The sequence below is a fragment of the Oratosquilla oratoria genome, chromosome 10 (genome assembly GCF_046742065.1).
Source record: "Oratosquilla oratoria isolate Oo_2021 chromosome 10, ASM4674206v1, whole genome shotgun sequence".
NCBI lineage: Eukaryota > Metazoa > Arthropoda > Malacostraca > Stomatopoda > Squillidae > Oratosquilla > Oratosquilla oratoria.
Genome location: NC_134786.1, coordinates 57,945,415 through 57,971,722, shown reverse-complemented (window position 1 = coordinate 57,971,722; position 26,308 = coordinate 57,945,415). Strand labels below are relative to the sequence as shown.

The window sequence follows — 26,308 nt, the reverse complement described above, 5'->3', positions numbered from 1 at the left end:
TCCACTTCCCATTTATGACTCAAGTTCCATACCTTATTCAGGTCTTCCTGCAGTGATTTGCAATCCTTTTCAGTTTTTACTTTCCTCAACATTTTGGCGTCATCTGCAAAGAGGTTCATGTAACATTTCACATCGTCATCCATGTCATTCACATAAATAGCGAACATTATTGAAGCCAATACAAATCCTTGCGGTACTCCACTGATCACCTCTTTCCAACCTGAATATTTTTCTCTGAGCACTACTCTCATCTTTCTACCAATCAGGAAGTCCTCCATCCATTTTAGTAGGTTCCCTTGTATTCCTCCTATATGCTCCACTTTTTTTAATATTTTAATATTTTTTTTGTGTGGTACTTTGTCAAAAGCTTTTTGTAAATCCAGTAAGGCACAATCAGCCCATCCATTCCTTTCTTGCACTATGTCTATTAATCTTTAGGAGAAACATATTAAGTTTGTAGTACATGATCTTCCATGTCTAAACCCAAGTTGTCTTGGGTTTATTATATAATTGTTTTCCAGGTGTTTTACCCATCTATTCTTGATGATTTTGTGTATGTGTATATATATATATACACACACGCACATACATCTATGTCTTTGTCACTCTGTATTACCTGAAAATGTCTTAACCACTTTGGTAAGAATTTTTTTTTTTCAGTTGTACATGAGTTACCCCTGGATTCTGTGAACTGGTTTGATCATGCTTTCTGTGTTATTACTCAGAGTAAAAGAGAACAAATAATATAGCTGTGACTATATTTTATAATGCAAGTAATATGATGCGTCATTCATATGGTAGCCAATGCTGTGTGCAAGAATTTGACTTGTACTTAAGTTGTTAAATAGACAAAAATGTACAGACTATATATATATATATATACACATATATACACACTACCAACAAAGATTGAACAAACTCGAACTACCAACCCTGGAACAAAGAAGAGAAAGAGGAAATCTACTATCTACAGAATTATGAAAGGGAAGGAAGTCCTTGATAGAGATGATTTACTAAAGTGGGATAAAAGAAAAACAAGAGGATATGAAAATAAACTTGAAAAGGATCGGTACAGAAGAGATCTGAAAAAGAATAGCTTCCCACACAGAGTGGTAGATATCTGGAACAAATTGAATGAGAAAACTGAGTGCAAATATTATAAAAAGAATACAATAAGTTTAGTTATCTTGGGCCATATCCAAACACCAAGTGTCACCCCCTGAGGACTGCACCTTCAAGTGGAGATGTGGATGTTGATGGATTTGAAAAATGGGCAGCATTGAAATTATTCTCTCTTGTATCCATCTCACAGGACCATCACTTGCAGATGCCTGCCATCCCTGATATATGGGGATGATATATATGGGGCATCTATAATATATACATATATATGGGGCATCTATGATATATACATACATATACCAAAGGCTTTTTTCCCACTTACAAGGGAGGTAGCCAAAAAACAAAGGCATAAAAACCACTCCCACCCATTCCATCCCTATCACACTCCACCCCCTTCCCTCCCTTTTATCTTGGCACCTCCTGGATGACGGGTCATTCCTGCATCTTGTCCACTGCCCTGGGTCAGAAGCAGTGTTGCAAGACACAGCACATCCACAGCAAGACCGTTTCATCAAAACCCCTCATGCAAAGGAGAAGACGGGGAGAAATCTCTTCGGACTGCGTCAAATTTTTCTCACACTCCCTTTCCCCCACCCCCCATCCATTCCACCTCATCAGATAACACATAAATGTGATCTGTAATAGAAAGGGAAAAATGCTGGATCCATGTGTAAACCATTTCTCCTCTGAACACCAAGAATGGTCTAAGAACCATATTTCCATATCATATTTTAGACTCCTCATATGTAAACTATTACACATGTATCTTGGGGTGTCAAGTAGAGGAGTCTACATGTATCTACCTAAGTGTAGTACTGCATACAAGAAAGGACACCTGTGGGGTCCTCCCTTCTACTCTCCAATCTATCATGCCTAGCTTCAAATTATGTGGTGTGCATGAGGTGCTAAATTTCAATTATTACATGAACTTGTAATATTCTATCATACTTTGTACAAGAATTAACATTTTCAGTACTTACTAAATCTTTTTACATCACCCTTTGCATGCACAATTGTTACTGAATAAATCTATTCACTTTAGGCTTAAGGGATAAAGGTAGCAGACAGTGAAAGTTGCATTGTGACTGCAACTTCTAATTTACTTAAGAAAATTAAAGATATTTTATTTATACAACACCTGTGTAGGTCACTGCACATTTCATAAAATGGAATGAATAATGCATGATGTTTTAAGGTTTGACTATGAAAACTAATGTAGGATTAACTTATTAGTGTAGAAATTGCACTGTAGTATTTATCAGACTTGTTTTAAGTACGAAAAAATACTTGAGGTCTAGTTTTAGGAATCATGTAATACAAATGTATTTACCTAGTTGTATTTTACAGGAAGGGGAGCTATGCTCGTGGTGTCCCATCTTCATATCTCGTTTTATCTGGCCTGTTTTCAAATTCATGTATCGTTTTTACACACACCACATTCTCATCTAACTTGTTCCAAAAGTCTATTATCCTGTGGGGAAAGCTGTTCTTTTTCAGGTCTCTTCTATAATTGTCTTTCTTGATTTTCTTTCCATGTCCTCTTGTATTTCTACTATCCCATTTTATTAGATCCCCTCTATCAATAATTTCTATGGCTTTCATGATTCTATAAATAGTTATCAAGTCTCCTCTCTCTCTTCTTTGCTCTAATGTCTGTTGCTCAAGTTTTGCCAGCCTCTCCTCATATGATAGTTCTGAGAGCATTGGTGCCAATTTCATAATTGCTCTTTGTATTCTTTCAAGTTTTGTTATACATTTTTTGTACTTGGTGACCACGTCGTCGCTGTATAGTGTATACTCCAATTTTTGTCTTATCAAAGTGACTAGTATTTTCTTCACCATTTCTTCATCCAGGTATGTAAATGCCACTTTGATCTTATTAAATTATAAGTTTCTCCAAAAAAATTATATGTTTCTCAGGGGACATATTATTCATAGTAATGACCCTAGGTCCTTCTCTTTTTCCACTTTTTTAATTTCTTCCTCTCCCAATGTATATGATCCCACTATTCTTTTTTTTTTTTTTTTTTTTTTTCAAATTCTATTATACTACACTTCTTAATGTTGAATTTCATATACTTTATTGAGATCACTCTGCAGCGACTCACAATCTTCAGTGTTCACTTTTTTCAACATTTTTGTATCGTCTGCGAAGAAGCTCATATAACTTTCAATTCCTTCATCCATATCATTAATATATATAGCAAACATTATTGGGGCCAGAATTGTTCCTTGTGGAACTCCACTAATCACCTCGTCCCAACTGGAATGCTTGTCTCTTTATCACCACTCTCATTTTCCTTTCATGCAAAAAGTCTTCCATCCACTTAAGTAGTTTGCCCTGTATTCCTCCTGCAGTTTCTAATATCTTTAGCAGTATCTTATGTGGCACCTTATCAAAATATTTTTTTACCTACCCACTACACCATGAGCTTTCCCCTTCCATACTAATACAACACAGGTACTCCCTCATCACTGAAATCCATGGAAGTTGCTTCCCCCCCCCCACAGTTCCAATCTTCGCTATCAATCCGATGATGCGTGTGTGCGTGTGTATTTATATATATACATATATACACATACCTTTGTAGTGTAGTGCATAACAGTGGTGGGTCATGTCAGGAGGTCTCAAAGGATTGGCATTGCCCTTGATGTTATGGACTCTCAACCAGAATGTATGGCATTGTTGATATTTATGCAGAAGGACTAAGATCCATATTTTCAAGTTGCTTGTGCTCCCTGTCTTACTGTGCAGTTGTGAGATATGGACATTGAATTTTGACATGAATAGGCATTTCAATGTCTTTGGTATCAAGTGCCTTTGGAGAATTATGGGGTATCACTAGAATAACTATGTGTCATACTGACTGTTCCATGAGAGTCAGTCTAGTCCTATTACCAGCATAATTCATGAATGTCAGCTTCAGCTATGTATGTATGTAGTACATTTCCCTGATCCCACTCACAGAGTTGTCTCTACAAGAGACAATCCTTAATGTAAGAGGTGAAAGGGACACCCACAGAACTCATGATTGGGGCAAATCAACTGAACCATCTGGGAATTATCTAGAATGAGAAGGTTGGCTGCATGGGAGCTTGCTTGGAGAAATAATGGGGACTGACAACAGTGTGTTGATGAAACAGTATGCCCCTTGGCTTATGCTATCAATTGATGATGATATCAGTGGCCCTTTTACCTTTATAAATAGAGCAGCCAAGTCAAAGGACACACCCACATCATAAACAAACAAAACCCTACCTATTCCCCCAAATGTCAATATGTAATAATGCTCAAAAATTATAATTTTATTACTAGTTTATAATTTTTCTTTTATCTTTTTATTTTCAGAAAAGGATAACAATGTCACAGCCACAGACCAACACTCCAAATACTATGCAGCCATCCATCAAGAACTACTTCAATCAGAGCAGTAGTTCAGTGTTTGACCAACTGTCATCTGATTCTTTTGCAATTCCAGAAAATACGGAGCCACCACCACAACCAGATATAAAATCTACAGGAATGGAAGGAGACCAGTTGCCAGTCCCAGCAGGGTCTGAAGTTATACCATCACCAGTTCAAACCAAACCTGATGATTTAAGTGGTATTGTTAATATGCCACAATCTACAGAAACTGAAAATCAAGTACCAACTAGTCCTATTGGAGCAGTTTTAAGTGCAGCACCAGGTGTGACATCCCCTTCTGCCATGATGATGAGCATGACTCAGTCAATGTTTGTTGGAGATAAATCTGCTGATACAAGTACTGTTGATGGTGTCACAGACAAACTCCAACTCGTAACTATAAAAGAAGATTCTCCTCTGCAAAGTGTGTCACCAGTGCAACTGCAGACTATACCATCAGCCCCTGCAAAAACAACAGCTGACAGTTTACCTGTTGTTAGCAGCCCCTTACATTTGGGACCACCACCATCCTCCACACCATTACAGCCACAGGCAAAAGAATCTCTAACAAGTCATGGGAACACAAGGTCTGCAGAACCAAAATTATTTAATTATTTTTCTACACCAAAGTCTGTCTCAGATCCCTTTGATTTGATTGGCTCACAACCTGGTAATGGGGTTATGACATCCAGTACAACCATTTTAAACACTGGAAATTCTACAATGATGAATCCTGTATACATGTCGCCCACTGAAACATTTAGTTTGAGCAATGCCATCCCATCCCCAGATTCTTTTCTTACTCCAGCCACAGAGCAAGATGTCTTTACAGCCAGTTTATTGTCAAGTGATGCTGACAGAAGACATGATGCTTGGATTCCATGTGAGACCACAAGACAAGCCATTGTAGCCATGGTCACAAGCCCTCCTTCAACATATTTTCCTGAGAAGGAACTACTTACTATGCCAGGAATTGCTGTTAAGGAAGATTTTGTAAGTTTGTTTAGTAAAACTTTTAGCATTTATGCATTCTATACATTACCAGTACATGAAAAATATTCTTTAGCAAATTTAAGGCATACAGCAATGATATTTCTCTTGAGGTGTTGTATTAACTAAATCTGTTAATTTTAGGGTGACCCAGTTAAGAATCTTGTCAGGACGTACCTTGGTGAAGAAGCAGCAAGTAAACGGCAAGTAATGACAGCTGCTTCTGTGACACAGGACGACAGAGGGCTACGTCAACTCATAAGTGCAGGATGCTATCATGCTGCAGTAAACCTTACTACTCAGAGGTTGACAATTTATGGACAAGGAGAAGGAAGTGCTGGTCATTTAAGTAAACACACTGCTCATTCTATACAAGTGAGTCTTCAGTGGCATGTTATATTTGTTTTATTGGCTATTTTGCCATTCTTTATAGTATATACCATTCCCTCTCCACAAACACATTTTATCCTAAAAATAAAATATTTTAGTAAGAATATAATTGTCATGATTTTTAGTAATGTAATTGCCTTGCATTCAAACAGAGATGCACTTGAAGTATGGAAAATAAAAGAGTGGCAAGATGAAGGATTTGTGCCTTGACGAGGCCACCCACCATATAAGGGGGATGATTTTCTTTATCATCTCTTCATCCATATATTTTAAAGTCACATTAATCTTTTGCAGCAGTCCTTATGTCTTTTTCACAATCCTGCTGATGTGTCTGTCATGTGACAGGTTGTCTTTTATCAACAGTCCCAAATCTTTTTCCTCCTTTGCTTTTGTAATGGATTAATTTTCCGAGGAATAGTTTGAAGGTGATCTTTTAGAGCCATTGCCCATTTCTAATACATTGCATTTTTTTAATTCATTATCCATTCTTGGATCTATGTAAATATAGTGTCTACATTTTTTTGTAACAGCCTGTAGTCCTCCTCATGTGTTTAACTATAAAAACTGGAATATTATCTGGCCTTAGCACAAGGTAAATTTATACAGTGTGACAAATGACATATGATTTGGATCTTAACACATTATATGTTAATGTTTATTGTTTATTTCTCTCTTTAAATTTAGTTATGGTTCACGCGAATAGCACTGTTGATAAAACTGAGAAGGTTTTCCCTTGCTGAGGTGGAGTGCCAGCATTTTGGAGACTTGGATGCACCAGACTTGTATTTTGAGTTCTATCCTGAATTGTATGGTGGGCGAAGAGGGTCCATGGTACCCTTCAGCTTCAGGTTAGTGTATCATTGACTTGAAGCAACCAGAAAAATATACAAGATAACCATGTGGCTATGATATATATATATATATATATAATATGGGATAGAAGGAAAGCTATTAAGAGCAGTCAAGAGTTTTTACAAGAGTAGTAGAGCTTGTGTTAGGATTAGAAATGGAGAGTGAGTGGTTTGAGGTAAAGGTGGGACTTTGTCAGGGATGTGTTTTGTCACCCCGGTTGTTCAATTTATACATGGATGGGGTGGTGCAAGAGCTAAGTGCGAAAGTAGTGGGTTGGGCATTGGAGATGGTGAAAATAGAGAAAAGTGGGAGATAAGCCAGTTGTTGTTTGCTGATGACGCTGCATTTGTGGCAGGATCAGAGGAGGGAGTGAGGAAGTTAGTGACAGAGTTTGGGGAGGTGTGCAAAAGAAGGAAGTTGAAGATAAATGTGGGTAAATGTAAGGTGATGAGATGTTCTAGGGGGAAAAGTGGCAGCAGCCTAGAAGTGAATATTAAGGGAGAGAGACTAGAGGAAGTGGATAATTTTAGATACTTGGGTGTGAATGTGGCAGGAAAGGGAGGAGTGGAGGTGGAGGTAGAATGTAGATTTAGAGAAGCACGTAAATGCCTTGGGGGAATACAAAATGTACATACATATACCAAGGCTTTTTCCCCCTTACAAGGGAGGTAGCCAAAAAGGAAAAGGCATAAAATCATTCCCACCCATTCCATCCCTGAATACACTCCACACCGCTCCACCCTCCCTCTCATCTTAGCACCTCCTGGATGACGGGTCATCCCTGCACCTTGTCCACTGCCCTGGGTCAGAAGCAGTGTCGCAAGACACAGCACATCCACAGCAAGGCCGCTTCATTAAATCGGCGACCCCCCCTCTCCGTCCCCCCATGCATAAAGGAGAAGACGGGGAGAAATCCCTTCGGGCTGCGTCAAAATTTGCTCACACATACAACCACTCCTCGTTTAACGACCTACTCAGTTAACGACAACGCGGAGTAATGACGGGCTTTATAACAGACCAATATTCATTAAACGTAAATCTCCCGAAGTTACGACGTCGTGTACGATAAGTTGGCTGAGGCAAATTTGTATGATGTTATAAATGAACTTGTACGGTGGATATTAGCTGTGAGGTAAAGTGTTCTGAAGCTTAGGTCTACATTACCATCCTGCAAGCTGCAAAAACTACCTGGGGTACAGTATATACCGGTATTGGTAGATTTTTAGTTTCGACCATGGGCACAATATAGCAATAGAAAATTAATTATTAATTTTGTAAATTATAATGTATCAACGTAATATGCAATTTTGTGAGCGGAAATAAAACAAAACAAAAAAGGTGCTAAAACAGATTTCGTAAGTAATGAAGTCGTGTCGGACGAATGGTATGCCATGTTTGTCATGATAGATGCCGACATCGAAGAAATGAAAGGATGATAAATTCGTCTAACCTAAACTAAACTAACCTAACCTGTGTTTGATATATCATTACCTGCAAATTAAATGTCATCTGGCTTGTCCTCGTTGTCATCGTCATGAGAGACGTTGGCGGGCTTTTCAACCACTCTCTCAGCTTGCGGGGTATACAAAGTTCTTGCAGCTTGAAGGAATGCATGTATCTCCGCTCCATAACATTCCTTCAAGAAAATATACCTGGCGAGGTACTTTCGGAAGTACCGAGGCCGTCAATTGACAGACAAGATGGCGTCCTGATCCTATGCTACCGACTTCGTTCATTAGCATATTTGCTTGTAGCAAGGTATTTTTTATTTTCATTTCCGCCCACAAAATTGCATATTACGTTGATACATTTTAATTTACAAAATTAATAATTAATGTTCTATTGCTATATTGCGCCCATGGTCGAAACTAAAAAAATACCCCGGTATTTAATATGGAATGTCAGCATACGTGGATTTGGTCATACACAGTAATTTCAGGAACCTAACCACCGCATTATTTGAGGGCTTTCTGTACTATCAGAACAGTAAATAAAGCTTTAATGTACTGTATAAAAGAGGGGAAATACACGAAAATAAAGATACATGTATTGCTGGACATTGTACATACAGTACATGTACGTATATGTATACACTTTCGCTTAACGACCAATTCGGTTAACGACGGCAACGCTGGTCCCAATTGTCGTCATTAAACGAGGAGTGGTTGTACTACCTCATCCCCCATCCCCCTGCCCATTCCACCTCATGCATCACAACATCATCCATATACAACCATTCTCCATTCACCCCTGTCTTCTGTCCTCTCCCGTCCTTCCTCAACAGACATTCCCCTCTTCCCCAAAGCCCCCTTCACCCCATCCATCCACTTCATCCTAGGACATCCCTTCATGTTCACTCCCTCCACATCTGCCTTCCATACCTCTTTTACTAGTGTTTCTTCACTCATTCTTTCCATGTGTCCAAACCATCCTAATACTCTTTCATCAACCCTATCTCCCAACCCCCTTTCCACCCCTGTTCTCCTCCTCACCTCCTCATTTCTCACTCTATCCAGCCTAGTAACCCCCATCATACTTCTCAGACACCTCATCTCAAATACATTCAAACTCCTTCTCTCTTCCTCTCTGATGTTCCTTGTTTCTGCCCCATACAAAATGTAATGAGAAATAAACATTTGGGAATGGATGCTAAGAGGAGATTGTATGAAGGAGTGGTTTTGCCAACAGCACTGTATTGGGTAGAAACATGGAACATAAGGGAGGAAGAGAGGAGTTTGAATGTGTTTGAGATGAGGTGTCTGAGAAGTATGATAGGGGTTACTGGGTTGGATAGAGTGAGAAATGAGGAGGTGAGGAGGAGAGTGGGGGTGGAAAGGGAGTTGGGAGATAGGGTTGATAAAAGAGTATTGGGATGGTTAGGGCACATGGAAAGAATGAATGAAGACTAGTAAAAGAGGTGTGGAAGGCAGAGATGGAAGGAGTGAACATGAGGGGGCAACCTAGGATGAGATGGATGGATGGGGGTAAAAGGGGCTTTGGAAAAGAGGAAAATGTCTGTCAAGGAAGGATGGGAGAGGACAGAAGATAGGGGTGAATGGAGAATGGATGTATATAGATGATGCTGTGATGAATGAGGAAGAGTGGGTGGGGGATAGGGGGTGAAAGAGTATGTATGAGAAATAAATTAATGCAGCCCAAAGGAATTTCTCCTCGTCTTCTCCTTTTCTGCATGAGGGGACAGAGAGGGGGGGTTGCCAATTTAATGAAGTGGGCTTCCTGTGGATGTGCTGTGTCTTGTGACACTGCTTCTGACCCAGGGCAGTGGGTAAGATGCAGGGATGACCCATCATCCAGGAGGTGCCAAGATAAGAGGGAGGGAAGAGGGTAGAGGGGAGTGGAGTATGTTGGGGATGGAATGGGTGGGAGTGGTTTATGCCTTTGTTTTTTGGCTACCTCCCTTATAAGAGGGAAAAAGCCTTTGGTATTTGTATATTATGATATATATATATAGATGTGTTCAGAGAAGAGGGTAGTAGATATCTGGCAGAAAGGAAGTTAAGAAGAAGAAAAGGGAGGGAAGCAGAGTCAGTCTAGCAATCCATTGCAGGAGAACCATGGTTCACAAACAGCAACAGCCACCAGCTTGGCTCCAAGTCACTCAAGGAAGAAATATTATGATGCTATCTGGATAAGACTAGAGTAGGGCCACCTCCCTTATAAGGGTGAAGAAACCCATTGATGCATAGATAGAGATAGAGCAATGTAAGATGTGTTCAACATTTGTGTGCTGATTGGATTGGGTAATTTGCATCCAGCTAGGCCTATTCTGTGTTGGTTATGTTTTAAAGCAGATGGCATGAATGCAGACATATTGGTTTGAGTCATGTTATGGAAAGGAATTCAATGAAGGACTGATGCCTGGGAGAGTTTAGTTGTGAAAGGAGTCTAATGGTCAATCTTGGAGTGTTTTTTTTTTTATCTAAGTGTAATGAGGAATAGACATTTGGGAATGGATGCGAAGAGGAGACTGTATGAAGGAGTGATTGTGCCAACAGCACTGTATGGGGCAGAAACGTGGAATATAAGAGAAGAAGAGAGAAGGAGTTTGAATGTGTTTGAGATGAGGTGTCTGAGAAGTATGGTGGGGGTTACTAGGCTGGATAGAGTGAGAAATGAGGAGGTGAGGAGGAGAACAGGGGTGAAAAAGGATTTGGGAGATAGGGTTGATGAAAGAATATTAGGATGGTTTGGACACATGGAAAGAATGAGTGAAGAAAGACTAGTAAAAGAGGTATGGAAGGCAGATGTGGAGGGAGTGAACATGAGGGGACGTCCTAGGATGAGGTGGATGGATGGGGTGAAGGGGGCTTTGGGGAAGAGGGGAATGTCTGTTGAGGAGGGAAGGGAGAGGACGGAAGACAGAGGTGAGTGGAGAATGGTTGTATATGGATGATGTTGTGACTGCATGAGGAGGAATAGGCGGGGGGGGGGGGGTAGTATGTGTGAGTAAATTTTGACGCAGCCCGAAGGGATTTCTCCCCGTCCTCGCCTTATATGCAAAGGGGGACGGAGAGGGGGGGTCGCCGATTAAATGAAGCGGCCTCGCTGTGGATGTACTGTGTCTTGCGACACTGCTTCTGACCCAGGGCGGTGGGCAGGGTGCAGGGATGACCCGTCATCCAGGAGGTGCTCAGATGAGAGGGAGGGTGGGAGGGGTGTGGAGTGTATTTAGGGATGAAATGGGTGGGAGTGTTTTTATGCCTTTCCCTTTTTGGCTACCTCCCTTGGAAGGGGGAAAAAGCCTTGGTATATGTATGTAAGTGTGTATATGTTTTTGAATGGATGTGTTGCATGGTGCTTGTGGAAGGTTGTTAGAGATGTATTATGCTGATGGGAGGGGAATGTGACAAAGGACTGGATGAGTGCATGTGTAGTCATACAAAGAAAAAGGGGACAAATATGAATATAGTATCCATAGAGGGTTCAGTCTCCATTAAGTGTTGTTGGAAAGGCATTTGGGAGGGTGTTCATTAAATAATTCTATTGCCCCACATTTCTTGTCTGTGAGTGATTGTGCATAAGAAAGACAGCTAAGATTAAGAAGTAATCCTATTGCAACTTTTTCTTTCTTTGTCCTTCCTGAATTCTAATGATCCAGCTTTTGATAAAAAGGCACATATCCAGATATTTGCCCAGTAATTTTGACTTTATCTTATTCCAATGGGAAAAAATATATATATATATATAGGCCTTAATTTTGACATTGGTATTTCAATTTATATTTGGTTAGGCTGCCAGTGCTTTCCCATATGTATTTTTGCCTTTCCAGATTACTTGTGGCAGAACTTCCTCAGTACTTGGGAAAACATACTCAAGCTCTGGACAAGCTTAATTGTCTTCTCAGAACCTGTAATAAGGTAAGTTCCCAAAGACAAAAAATTAGTGTAGTAATCTTATTCTTGGACTCATTTTCTCCATTTCAAAGGATTACAAAGGATTACAAAGGCAGAGCATGCCGACTGGAGACCTTTTGGTCCATATCTAGGTTGGATGCGGAAAAAAAATCATAATAATAATGAAATAATAATAAATAAAAAAACTATAATAATGTATGCAACAAACAAAATACATGAATAAATGCATAGGTATAGTTAAATAATAAGCAAACAGGTAAACAATAAATAATGATAAATTGACACATAACTAATAATAAATGAAAATCAAACAGACAAATGATAACAAAGCAAAAACAAATAATATAAAATAAATTATAATCATTACAGCATCTTGCTTAGGTGTTTATCTAAATGAGCCTTAAGCTTCGAACTGAACTACATTGCACTACCTGTGCAGGAAGTTTATTCCATTCATTAACTACACGGTTGGCAAAGTTGTTTCTACCTACTTCCAAATTGAATCTATTTCCGGATAGTTTGAGACCATTGTTTCTTGTCTGATTCTCATTCAATGTGAAAATTTTGTCACTTTTGATGTTGTCAATTCCCTTTAGAATCTTAAAGACCTGTATCAAGTCACCTCTGAGTCTACGCTTTTTTAGGGAAAACAGATTCATATGTTTTAGTCGATTTTCGTATGATTTATTTTTGATATTTGGAATCAGTTTTGTGGCTCGCCGTTGTACTTTTTCCAGTCTGTCAATGTCTTTAATGAGATTCGGTGACCATACAGAAACAGCATATTCCAAATGTGGACGAACTAACGATTTATATAGCTTGTTAATGAGCGATGGACTTTTGAAATCAAAAGATCGTGCAATCAGTCCTAGAATCTTATTTGCTTTCTCAGAGGCTGAAATACACTGCTTGGATGATTTGAGGTCGTTACTGATAATTACACCGAGATCTTTTTCACTATCCACTTTTGTTAACGAATTTCCAAATAACTTGTAATCGTACTTATTGTTGTTTTTACCTATGTGCATTACCTTGCATTTACTCGTGTTAAATTTCATTAGCCACTTTTCAGACCATTGCTGCAATTTATCTAAATCTTCTTGAATATCTAATTGGTTTAAGTGATCATTTGCCATTCCGCACAGTTTTGTATCATCAGCAAATTTGGAAACAGTAGATCTTAGTCCATGGTCTATATCATTTATATATACTATGAATAGAAGTGGCCCAAGAACAGAACCCTGAGGAACTCCACTTGTAACATTTTCCCATCCAGAAGTTTTTCCATTTAAAACAACTCTTTGTTTTCGACCATTCAACCAATTACTAGTCCAACTTAATAGGCTACCATTTATTCCGTGTAAAGCTAATTTAGTAAGTAGTCTTTCGTGTGGGACGGTATCAAAAGCTTTTGCAAAGTCTAGATATATTAAATCTATATTGTTTCTTTTGTCATAATTCGTTATTACTGTGTTGTAGAATTCGAGTAAGTTAGTCACGCAAGAACGTTTCCGTCTGAAACCATGCTAGCTATCGTTTATCAAACAGTTACTTTCTAAATGATGTTCGATAGCATCTCTGATTATAGTTTCCATTATTTTTCCTATGATTGAAGTCAAACTTATAGGCCTATAGTTATTTGGTTTCTTTTTGTCACCTTTTTTGAATATGGGAGTAACGTTAGCTAGCTTCCATGAACTAAAATATGAGCAGATAATACAAGTATGTCATGAATTTTTAATTATACAGATCCTTGAGAATCTGCGAGCTGGACTGAGTGAAGATGGAAGTAATATGGAAATTACAGCAAACATGAGGGAGGACTCTATTAAATTGTGGAGGGCAAGGAGACTCAAAGTTCTCTACTCTATCACAAACTGTGCTGTGTCACTAAAGGTAAGTATAGAGGATTGATAAAAGTAGCTAAAATAGGGCTTTGAAGGACATGAATGATTATTATCATCTTTGAACTGACTACTTCACAAATGGTAGGGGTAAGAGTTCTGTTACCTGTATTTTTTTCTACCCCTGTCCCTCATTTATACTGCCCCCGTGAAACTATAATTTGCCACTTCTATGACTATACATCTTATACCCTGTGGTAGGAAAAAAAAATGCAACAGTAATTATCATGTGAGTTGTAAGAGGCAACAGTGAGACAGTGATGTGACTAGGGATCATGCTGTCTGTATGTTTATCCTACAAGAAGTCAAAGCATAAGAGGGTCTGGGAGGAGAACTCCAATCAGAACCCTAAAATTTGGGTCATTAAATGTGCATGGTTGTGGTACAGATGAAAGTAAAAGGGAAGACATAAGCAGGATGTTTGTAAGAAGGATGTGTTAGCATAAGTGATTCTACAGTAAGTTGAAAGGGAGGGGCAATTTTGATTTTTGGGAGTGTAGTGGAGAGGGAGTGCCAGGAGTGATGAGGGGTTAAGGGAGAGAAGCTCTGCTGGTAAGTGATGAGATGTGAAAGTGCATGGTGGAGTGGTGGGAAGTTTGTTCAAGTTTAATGTGAGTGAGGGTGAAACTGGGATGGGAGATGTAGGTGTAGGTGCACATAGACCTGGTAGTGAGAAAAGTGAAGAGTAAAGAATGATAGTGACGATGATTTGGTTTAATGTTGTAAAACCCCCCCATCAGGAGGCTAGGACAGTGCCCCTTACAGAGGACTTTGTAGCATGGAATTTCATGAACCATGGCCTTAGTTCAACTTGCTGGTGGCTAGGTTTGAACTGCCATCATTTTGACCTTCATTGCAAGTAGCGATACCCTAGTGTGTGTATTTACATAGTTGTATTTTGTGGGAAGGGGATCTATGCTCGTGGTGTCCTGTCTCCATATCTTGTTTTATCTAGACTGTTTTTAAATTTGTGTATCGTTCTTGCACACACCACATTCTAATCTAACTTGTTCCAATAATATATTATCCTGTGGGGAAAGCTGTTCTTTTTCAGGTCTCTTCTAATATTGTCTTTTTTTATTTTCTTTCCGTGTCCTCATATATCTCTACCATCCCATTTTATTAGATCCTATCAATAATTTCCATGCCTTTCATGATTCTATAAATAGTTATCAAGTCTCCTCTCTTCTTTGCTCCAATGTCTGTAGCTCAATTTTTGCCAGCCTCTCCTCATATGATAGTTTTGAGAGCATTGGTTCCAATTTCGTAATTGCTCTTTGTATTCTTTCAAGTTTTCTTATACATTTTTTTGTACTTGGTGACCACGTTGTCACTGCATATTCCAATTTTGGTCTTATCAAAGTGATTAGTATTTTCTTCACCATTTCTTCTTCCAGGTATGTAAATGCCACTTTGATTGATCTTATTAAATTATAAGTTTCTCCAAAATTTTTGTTTATATGTTTCCCAGGGGACATATTATTCATAATAATGACTCCTAGGTCCTTCTCTTTTTCCACTTTTTTAATTTCTTCCTATCCCAATGTATATGATCCCACTATTCTTTTTTTGCTTCTTCCAAATTCCATTATACTACACTTCTTAATATTGAATTCCATCTCCCACTTCCTACTCCATTCCTATACTTTATTGAGATCACTCAGCAGCAACTCGCAGTCTTCTTAGGTGTTCGCTTTTTTTCAACATTTTTGCATTATCTGAGAAGTATGATGGGGGTTACTAGGCTAGATAGAGTGAGAAATGAGGAAGTGAGGAGGAGAACAGGGGTGGAAAGGGAGCTGGGAGATAGGGTGGATGAAAGAGTATTAGGATGGTTTGGACACATGGAAAGAATGAGTGAAGAAAGACTAGTAAAGGAGGTATGGAAGGCAGATGTGGAGGGAGTGAACATGAGGGGACGTCCTAGGATGAGATGGATGGATGGGGTGAAGGGGGCTTTGGGGAAGAGGGGAATGTCAGTTGAGGAAGGACGGGAGAGGACAGAAGACGGGTGAATGGAGAATGGTTGTATATGGAAAATGTTGTGATGCATGAGGTGGATTGGACGGGGGAATGGGGGTGAGGTAGTGTGTGTGAGCAAAAATTTTTGACGCAGCCCGAAGGGATTTCTCCCCGTCCTCTCCTTTATATGGGGGGACGGAGAGGGGGGGGTCGCTGATTTAATGAAGCGGCCTTGCTGTGGATGTGCTGTGTCCTGCGACACTGCTTCTGACCCAGGGCAGTGGACAGGGTGCAGGGATGACCCGTCATCTAGGAGGTGCTAAGATGGGAGGGAGGGTGGAGGGGTGTGGAGTGTTTTCGGGGATGAAATGGGTGGGAATGTTTTTGTGCCTTGTCCTTTTTGGCTACCCCCCTGGTAAGGGGGAAAAAGGCCTTGGTATATGTATGTATGTATGAGAAGCTCATATAACTTTCAATTCCTTCATCCATATCATTAATATATATAGCAAACATTTTTAGGGCCAAAACTGTTCCTTGTGAAACACCACTTATCACCTCATCCCAATTGCAATGTTTGTCTCTTATCACCACTCTCATTTTCTTTTCATGCAAGAAGTCTTCCATCCACTTAAGTAGTTTGCCCTGTATTCCTCCTACAGTTTCTAATTTCTTTAGCAATTTCTTATGTGGCACCTTATCAAAAGCTTTTTTTCAGGTCTAAAAAGGCACAATCAGCCCATCAATCTCTTTCCTGTATTATATCTATTAGTCTTGAATAGAAACACATCATTTGTGACACATGATCTTCCTTGTCTAAATTCAAACTGCCTCGGATTTAGTACATTTTTTTTTTTTTCCAAATGCTTTACCCATCTAATTTTGATATTTCTTTCACAAAATTTTGCTACCATACTTGTAAGAGAGACCAGTCTATAGTTTGTAGGGTCTTCTTTGTTCCTCCCCATATATATTGATACTATATTTGTTCTTTTCCAATCTTCTGGAACTTTTCCTTCCTTCAGTGAAATGCTTATTAGACTATGTATTTTGTCTGTTAGTTCGTCCCTGCATTCTCTCAAAATCCAGTTTGCCATTTCATCTGGACCATGTGATTTTCTGGCATTGAGATTGCTCAAGTGATTCATTATTTCATTCCTTGTTACCTCTATCTCTTTCATAGGGGGACTTTTCCCTCCCACTTGACATCTCTAAGTTGTATGTTCTCCCTTGTAAACACTGATTTAAAATACTTGTTCATAATTTCTGCCATTTCTATTTCATCTGTGTATTCTATTCCTCCTTGTAGTTTCACTAATTTTTGTGTATTTTTCAGTTTGTTTACAAATCTATAAAATAGTTTTGGTTGATCTTTACATTTTTCTATGACATCCTTTTCATATTTTTTCTTCTGCGCACTTGTACATATTCATTTTTTATAACCAGTATATACTTTCCATTTTTTTTTCTTCGTATTTTTTCCATTTTATCCAAGCGTTATCCCTTTTATGTTTTAACTCGCTACATCTTTTGTTGTACCAACATTTTACATATCCTTTTTCTTGTTTTTGTCTTGGAACATACTTTTCCACTCCTTATAAATATTGTCAAATTTTTCCATTTCTCTTCTACTGTGTTTTTTGTTTCCTCTTTTTAAATCCTTTCCCAGTCTGCTTTTTTGAAAAAAAAAAAAAAAAATCTCATTTTATCAAAATTTGTTTTTCCATACATCATTCTTCCCTTTCTATATTGTTCATTTTTTCTCATGTATTTTTCTTCATTTAGTTCCATTTCAACTAATATGTGGTCACTTTTACTTAGTGGTGTCTTGTCCACTATTTTAGATTCCGATGTGATTATTAGGTCTAGTCTCGATGACTCTTCCTCAATTCTATACCTAGTATTCTCTTGTATCCATTGTGTCATTGTATGTTCTATAATCATATCAAGTAGTACATTTCCCCATAGGTCATCTCCACCCTTCACTGTCACCTCTTCCCAGCAGATTTCTTTACAATTAAAGTCACCCAATATAACTATTCTTCCTCCATCTTCCATTATCTTTTAGTGTTATCCTTGTGTCTTTTAACATATTCTTTTGTTCTCTTCCCATGAAGCCATTTTAGGAGGCACATAATTTACCACAAACTCCCTACTCTTCTTGTCCCTGTCCTCTATTTCCAGCATAATCATTTCCACTCTATTCTTTCCATATGTAACATTCCTCACACTTAACCCCTTCCATACGGTGCCGCACACGTAGGCGTCATGGACTTAGATCTCGGTGGCAGCAACCAATGCCAGCCGTACGACGTGTCGTAATAATACTCGCATCATAAAATATAGTCACCGCTTATATCGATCGTTCTCTCTTCACCCGTGAATTTTGATAACCATAGAAAATGCGATTACAAAAGAATTAGAAAGAATGACATTATGGAGGGGTGACTACAATAAATATAATCAAGACGCCGATATGGCAGCCTCGCGAATACACTCGCTCCCCATGACGCCTACGTGTGCGGCACCGTATGGAAGGGGTTAAATCCTTCTTAGTCAGGAACATAACTCCACCACCTTGTTTTACTTCTCTGTTTCTAATCCAATAATTATATACACCATGTCCTACACTGTTAGATGGTAATGGACCCTTCAATTTTGTCTCCACAATTCCCATTATGTCAGGTTCCTTATCCATCAGGTAATCATTCAATTCATTCAAGCCTGTTATTAATCCATCTATATTTGTGAAGGACACTTCTAATTTTCTGTTACCTCCATCCTGTTTTCTGTTTTTCTCTCCTATGAACCATTTCCTTACTTTCATATCCACTATTCTCCAATAGAATTTCTCTTTGTCTGACTGTTCTGTTCTCATTTTTTCCTTAGCTTCGATTATTTTTGTTTTTTCTTCCTCTCTTTCCTCTTTATTCATCTCTCTTTTTATCCATACCTGTTTGTCCTGATCACTTTCTGCTAGTTTTCCTGTTTTTTGAAAAGACATTCTCTGCTGTCATTTGTGACCCGAATTTAACCTTAATTGGTTTGGTCTTGTCTATAGTGTATTTTCTCAGTCTATATATTTCTTCAATTTCTTTCCCTATATCCTGTTTTAGTACCTTGTTCACTCTTTCTCATCTCTTACTCTTGTAGTCCTATTTGGATTATGTTTCTCTTCCATTCCTATTATAATTATACATTTCTTTTAATCTGCTAAGTCTCTTACTATATTCTTCTCTCTCATCACTTTGATAACCGTGTCCTTACTGTGTTCCTTCAATTTGCTATCCTGAACCTTTTTCCAACCATTTACTTCTTTTGCTAAGGACTCTTTATTCTCTTTATTTCCTCTTTTATTCCTCATTCTCATCCTTTACTTTTAACTGTCTTTTTAATTCTTCTCTTTATTTAGGTTTTGGTTCTCCTTCTTTAGTTCTTCCAATTTATCAACTCTTTGTGTAATTATTGCAAGTTGGCTAAACCTAACCTCCCATGATTCATTCATTTTTGTTAGTTTTTCCTCTAGCCTTGCTAATCGGGGGAGGTTGTCATCTCCCTCATTAAATCCATAGAAATAATTATCTCCACTTTCTATTGTGCTGTTCTTATCTATATTTCTAATTTTGATGCCTGTACTGATTTCTTCGACTTCACCTGTGTCGTCTGCACATCTCTTATTTACATTTCTTCTGATGTCCAGGGCCCATTCATCCCCTTCCTCATTTTCTTCCATTTTCCTCAATAATCCCTCCCCTTCTCCTTTTTCTTTACCTGCCCACTACACCATGAGCTTTCCCCTTCCCTACTAATACAACACAGCTACTCCCTCATCGCTGAATCCACAAAAATTGTGTTTTTTCCATAGTTCCAATCTTTGCCATTATTCCAATCGTGTGTGTGTAATTTTGGGGTGCCGGTTAGAAATTATAATGGAGAATTGATGATGAAGATGTGTCTAGAAAGGAAGTTAATAGCAACCCAGGCAATTTCACACAACCCTGACCCAGCCCCACATTCACCTCAAAATACTCACTCTCTCCATTGAATGCCCTGATACTTGTGTAAAAACTTTCAACCATGTATCAACATATGCAACACACTCTAGATAAAAAGTATAGTCAGCATCATAAGCAGTCAGGGGTCTAGACCAAGGCTGGGTCACAGAGGATGGTATGCAATCCCCAGGTCAGGTCACAAACAAGTAGGAGGTCAGTAGCAGTCAGCAGTCTAGATGAAATGTACAGTAACCTAACCACTATGAAGTTGTGTGCACAAAGTTAATTTATTCCCCTCAAGGCAGTAAGGGAGAATACTAATACTCCCAAATGGATGACATATTAGCTGAAAAATGAGATCAGAATAAAAAGAGGGCTTGCGATCAGAATCAAAAATGGAGAAACACACCTTAGATCTAAATATAATGATATGGCTAGACTGGTTAAAAAGAACACTCGCACAGTGAAACATGATTATAAAATTAAGCAAGATCCAACCCTAAGGGCTTCTTTCATCTCTACAGAACAAAATATAAGGAAAGGATAGGTCCAATTAAAAATGACAAGAATGTCTTGATAGATTTTTAGGAAAAAATAGGTGAGGTGTTTAACAAATATTTTCTCACGGTATTTAGGACAACACTGCGCTTGTGGCAGGATTGGAGGAGGGATTGAGGAAGTTGGTGACAGTTTGGGAGAGTGTGTGAAAGAAGAAAGCTGAAGATAAATGTAGGTAAAAGTAAGGTTATGAGATGTACAAGGGGTGAAAGTGGTAGCGGACTGGAAGTGAGCATTAAGGGTGAGTGACTGGAGGAAGTGGATAGTTTTAGATACTTGGGTGCAAATGTGGCAGGAAAAGGTGGAGTGGAGGTGGAGGTAGAATATAGATTGAGAGAAGCAAGTAAATGCCTTGGTGGATTAAAAAGTGTAATGAGGAATAGACATTTGGGATGGATGCTAAGAGGAGACTGTATGGAATGATTGTGCCAAGAGCACTGTATGGTGCAGGAACATGGAACATAAGAGAGGAAGAGAGAAGGAGTTTGAATGTGTTTGAGATGAGGTGTCTGAGAAGTATGATGGGGGTTACTAGGTTAGATAGAGTGAGAAATGAGGTGGTGAGGAGGAGAACAGGGGTGGAAAGGGAGTTGTGAGATAGGGTTGATGAAAGAGTATTAGGATGGTTTGTACACATGGAAAGAATGAGTGAAGAAAGACCAGTAAAAGAGGTATGGAAGGCAGATGTGGAGGGAGTGAACATGAAGGGACGTCCTAGGATGAGATGGATGGATGGGGTGAAGGGGGCTTTGGGGAAGAGGGGAATGTCTGTTGAGGAAGGATGGGAGAGGACAGAAGACAGGTGAATGGAGAATGGTTGTATATGGATGATGTGATGCATGAGGTGGAATGGGGGTGGGGGATGGGGGGTGAGATAGTATGTGTGAGCAAAATTTGACGCAGCCCGAAGGGAATTCTCTCCGTCTTCTCCTTTTATGCATGGGGGGACGGAGAGGGGGGGTCACTGATTTAATGAAGCGGCCTTGCTGTGGATGTGCTGTCACTTGCGACACTGCCTCTGACCCAGGGCAGTGGACAAGGTACAGGGATGACCCGTCATCCAGGAGGTGCTAAGATAAGAGGGAGGGTGGAGGGGAGTGGAATGTATTTAGGGATGGAATAGGTGGGAATGACTTTATGCCTTTTTCTTTTTGGCTACCTCCCTTGAAAGGGGGAAAAAGCCTTGGTATATATATGTGTGTATTGAGAAATTAGATATGGTACCTGACTGCAACTTGAACTTCAGTGGGGATGAGGGAAGTAAACTAACATCAGCATCAGTAAGGGAGAATTAGTCAAACAGATTGATAGACGTAAAGCTACAAAATCCCCAGGTCCAGATGAAAATTTTCAAAAAGTTTAAATTTGAAATATGCAACTAGTTGATAGAAACAGTAAGTTGGTAGACACTGAATTCATGCCTATTTCTAGGGGGAAGGCAGATGTTATTCTTGTTTTCCAAAAGGGTGATGAATCATCTATGCACAACTAGAGGCCAATTAGTTTGATGTCAGTTATAGGTAAAATGCTAGAATCAATAGTAGCTAATAGATTCAGAAATCACATCAAAAGACATAATTTTATTTGTGATTCACAGCATGGGCTCACCAAAGGTAAGTCATGTGTAACTAGCCATCTATCTTTTTACACTGATGTCTATAAGGCATCAGATAACAATGAGTTATGATGTTATTTACCTTGACTTTAGCAAAGCATTCAACAAGGTGCCCACCAGAGACTAAAGTTGAGGCCTATGGCATAGGAGGAAAAGTGTTAGAATTGATTAGAGCATGGATCAATGACAGATTTGTATTGTTACTAGTGGAGTTCCCCAGGGTTTAGTCTTGGGTTCCTTATGGTCTTATTGTTCATTATGTATATAAATGACTTAGACAATGGGATTAACCACTTCATTCCGGGGCACATCGCACGTCTGGCAGCATTAGCTGCCCGACGTGCGATGTTGCATCAGGATAATCGCATTATAAAAAATAAAGTCAGTGCTCAATCGTTCGTTCTCTTTCACCCGTGAATTTTGATAACCATAGAAAATATGATGAAGCCAGTTTAGAGAGAATAGAGGTTACGTAGGTACGACTACAATAAATATAATCAAGACGCCGACGTCGGCATCATCGCGTACCCACTTGCTCCTCATGATGCCTACGTAGGTGTCACCGTATGGAAGTGGTCAATACTGATGTTAGTAAGTTTGGGGACAACACTAAAATAGGATGCCAAATGAGGTCACAAGGTCAGTGAAATGCAAAGTGGAATTCAATAAGTGCAGTGCATGTTAAATGTATGTTTACACAACCCAGAAAGCAGATATAATTTATATTTAACACCATTTTAGAGAAAACCAAGTGTGAGAGAGACTTGGGAAAGCTAGTGAGTCTTGACCTTTAATTAATTTTAGGAAACAGTGCATTAGCACCAGGAATGGAGCTAACTGAGCATTAGGTTTCATTGCTAGGATGGTTACAAATAAAAGTGCAAAGGTAATTATCAAACTACTTGGTGTTAGACCCATCCTTGACTATGCAGTAGTTTTGGTCTCCATCCTATAGAATGGATTTAAGTTCATTAGAATCAGTACAGAGGAGAATGACCAGAATGATACATGCAGTAGTTTTGGTCTCCATCCTATAGAATGGATATAAGTTCACTAGAATCAGTACAGAGGAGAATGACCAAAATGATACATGGGCTCAGAAACTTATCTTACAAGGACAGGCTTGGCACCATAATTTACATTCTATAGAAAGACACAGTTGCAGTGTGATCTAATAGAGGTGTTCAAGTGGATCAAGGGCTTTGACAAAGGTAATGCTGATAAGGTCATCATATTAATGGATTTAAGTTAGACAAATTTAGATTGAAGAAGGAAATAGGCAAGAACTGGTTTCCTAGTAATGGTCAATGAATGAAATAGACATGTTAACTATGTAGTGAGTGCTGTAACTGTTAGTTGTTTTAAGAGAAAATTAGCTTTATGGATAGAGATGATAGTGGTAATGGACATGGAACTGCCTAGTGTAGGCCTTATGGTCTCTTGCAGTCTCCTTTCATGTGTTCACTACACCACTTTTCTATCAACCCTGTAAAATGCCTTCTCCCAAGTCCATAAACCCCCTTAAAAACCCCTACTTGTTTATATATATGGGGGTCTCCATATATGAATGGATCACTAGATGAACAAGTTGAATAATCAACCAATTTTTGTATATACGTACATATACCAATGGCTTTTTCCCCCTTACAAAGGAGGTAGCCAAATATATAAATCCACTCCCCACTTCATCCCCACATACTCTGCTCCCATTGACCCACCCCTCCTTTCCTCTTTTCTTGGCCCCTCCTGGATGATGGGTCATCCCTGCATTTCCCCCACTGTCCTGGTTCAGAAGCAATGTAGCAAGACAGTACATCCACAGCAAAGCTGCTTCAATTAATTAGGGAACCCTCTCTCTGTCCCCTCATGTAGAAAAAGAGAAGACAGGGCGAAATTCCTTCAGATTGTGTCAAAATATCACATACTCCCTCACCCCCCAATCCCCCATCCACTCCCTTCCATGCATCACAACCATTCTCCACTCATCCCTATCTTCTATTTTCTAACTTCCTTCATCAACAGACACTCCCCACTTTCCCAATGCCCCTTTTACCCCATCCATCTATCTCATCCCTGGTCATCCCCTCATGTTCATTCCCCCCACCTCTGCCTTCCACACCTTTTACTAATCTTTCATCATTCATTCTTTCCATGTGTCCAAAACATCCCAATACTCTTTCAACAGCCATATCTCCCAACTCCTTTTCCATCCCCAATCTCCTCCTCACCTCCTTGTTTCTCACTCTGTCCAGCCTAGTAACCCCTACCATACTTCTCAGGCATTTCATCTCAAACACATTTAAACTCTTCCTCTATCATGTTCCATGCTTCTGCCCCATACAGTGCTATTGGCACAATCACTCCTTCATACAATCTCTTAGCACCCATTCCCAAATGTCTGTGTCTCATTCCACTTTTTAATCCCCCAAGGTATTTATTTGATTCTTTCAATCTACATTCTACCTCCACTTCCACTCCCTCCTTTCCTTTCCTGCCACATTCGCACCAAACTATCTAAAGCTATCCACTTCCTCCAGTCTCCCTTAACACTACCAGTTTGCTGCCATCCTCTCCCCTTGTACATCTCATCACTTTACTTTTAAGTTTATCTTCAACTTCCTGTTTTCGCACACCTTCCCAAACTCCATCACTAACTTCTTTTATCCCTCCTCTGATCCTGCTACAAGCACAGTGTTGTCAGCAAACGACTGGCTTATCTCCCATTTTTCTCAATTTTCTTTAACCATATCCAATCCCTGGCCCATTACCCTTGCATTTACCTCTCACACCACCCTATCCATATATAAACTGAACAGCCAATGCAACATAACACATCCCCGGTGAAGTCCGACATTTACCTCAAACCACTCCCTCTCTCCATTTCTAATTCTAACACAGGTTATACTACTGTCATAAAAAGTCTTGACTGCTCTTAATAGCTTTCCTCCTATCCCATATATTTGCAGTACCTTCCTGTCTACTGTCATAAGCCTTTTCATAAGTAAAATTTGCATGAGCTGAAATTCGAATAATTAACTACAAGTATATTGTAATTTGTACACTTTTTTATGTGTTTAGAATAGGTCTTGGAATAGATTAGTGAACAGACTCCAGGATGGATTATTTTATATGTAGAGATCCTACTGTATACATGATTTTGTGAGAAGTTTAGGATAGGTTTTTTCATTCTAAGTTTCCTTATTACAACTCTTTATGTTAATGTCTAATACAACTGCTCTCTGCTTTTAGGACTATCGGCTTGCAGGTAGCCTGATTGAGTATCTGGTCCAGGAAGACCCTAACAATGCTGGAGCTCTCTGTTCAGCCCAAGGAAGGCTCCTATTACTGCTTGGAGATGTGTCAGGAGCACAAGTAAGGTGTATTTTACTCGTTACATTAGTACATAAGAGTGTAGCAGGCTTTAAAGGCCACATGTAAGTATATTTTAATAACCTCTTAATCTTAGTGCAGACATGATCTTGTAACCACCTCAGCCAGGTGATGCTTTAGATCTTCTTTTGGCTATTAGATTTTATTCAACCAAGGGTTTGCTCTCATACAGAAGTCAAATATATCGAGTAAGTGTTCGAGCAACATCAATCTCTTAGTACAGTAGGTCTTGGGCCTAGTCAGTAGAATGAGTGACAGGCCCTCAAGGGCAATGAGGGGGGTTGATGAATTTTGAAAAGAGGGAGCTTCACTAACCATACTGCAGAGTTATGTCTAGTATAAGGTAAGAGGGTAGTGAAATTATGCCGTACCCTTGCATCTAGTATAAGGGAGTATTAATGGTACTTGAAACTTAAGTCATTGGTGATATGTCCATATCTTAATTGTGGACATTCATTTATCTTAATGTCCTCATAGGAGGCCTTCAACCGATACCTCGAGTATGCACCACCTCCTCCAAGACATGATCCAGTTCAAGGACTTCTTCACTCTGCATATATATCCATAGCCCAGAATGCATTCAAAGATGCTGTAGATATTTTAGAACAAGCCTACAAAGCAAATCCAAACAGTGCATTGGTAAGTTTTTTTCTTCTTTCTTTCTCATTGTGCCAGTAACTCTACTTGAAAGGGAGAACAACTTAGAGGAGTACCTGGAGATCATGATGCAATGCTATATCCTGTGGCAGAAA

At 39.2% G+C, this 26,308-nt stretch overlaps 1 protein-coding gene across 7 annotated transcripts in view; it reads left to right on the top strand.

Moving 5' to 3' along the window:
* The window catches only part of LOC143029234 (protein CASP-like), a 47,585-nt gene that overhangs the window by 19,047 nt on the left and 2,230 nt on the right, over positions 1-26,308 (top strand). For 4 of the 7 annotated variants that reach the window (XM_076191890.1, XM_076191894.1, XM_076191893.1 and 1 more), the window contains 7 exons: positions 4,472-5,521; positions 5,663-5,893; positions 6,593-6,756; positions 12,051-12,138; positions 13,885-14,031; positions 25,416-25,538; positions 26,034-26,195. In XM_076191890.1, the coding sequence (XP_076048005.1) occupies positions 4,472-5,521; positions 5,663-5,893; positions 6,593-6,756; positions 12,051-12,138; positions 13,885-14,031; positions 25,416-25,538; positions 26,034-26,195 (1,965 nt within the window). The remainder of the gene's footprint in view (positions 1-4,471; positions 5,522-5,662; positions 5,894-6,592; positions 6,757-12,050; positions 12,139-13,884; positions 14,032-25,415; positions 25,539-26,033; positions 26,196-26,308) is intronic. The other 3 variants (XM_076191892.1, XM_076191889.1, XM_076191903.1) reach the window with 1 other exon arrangement.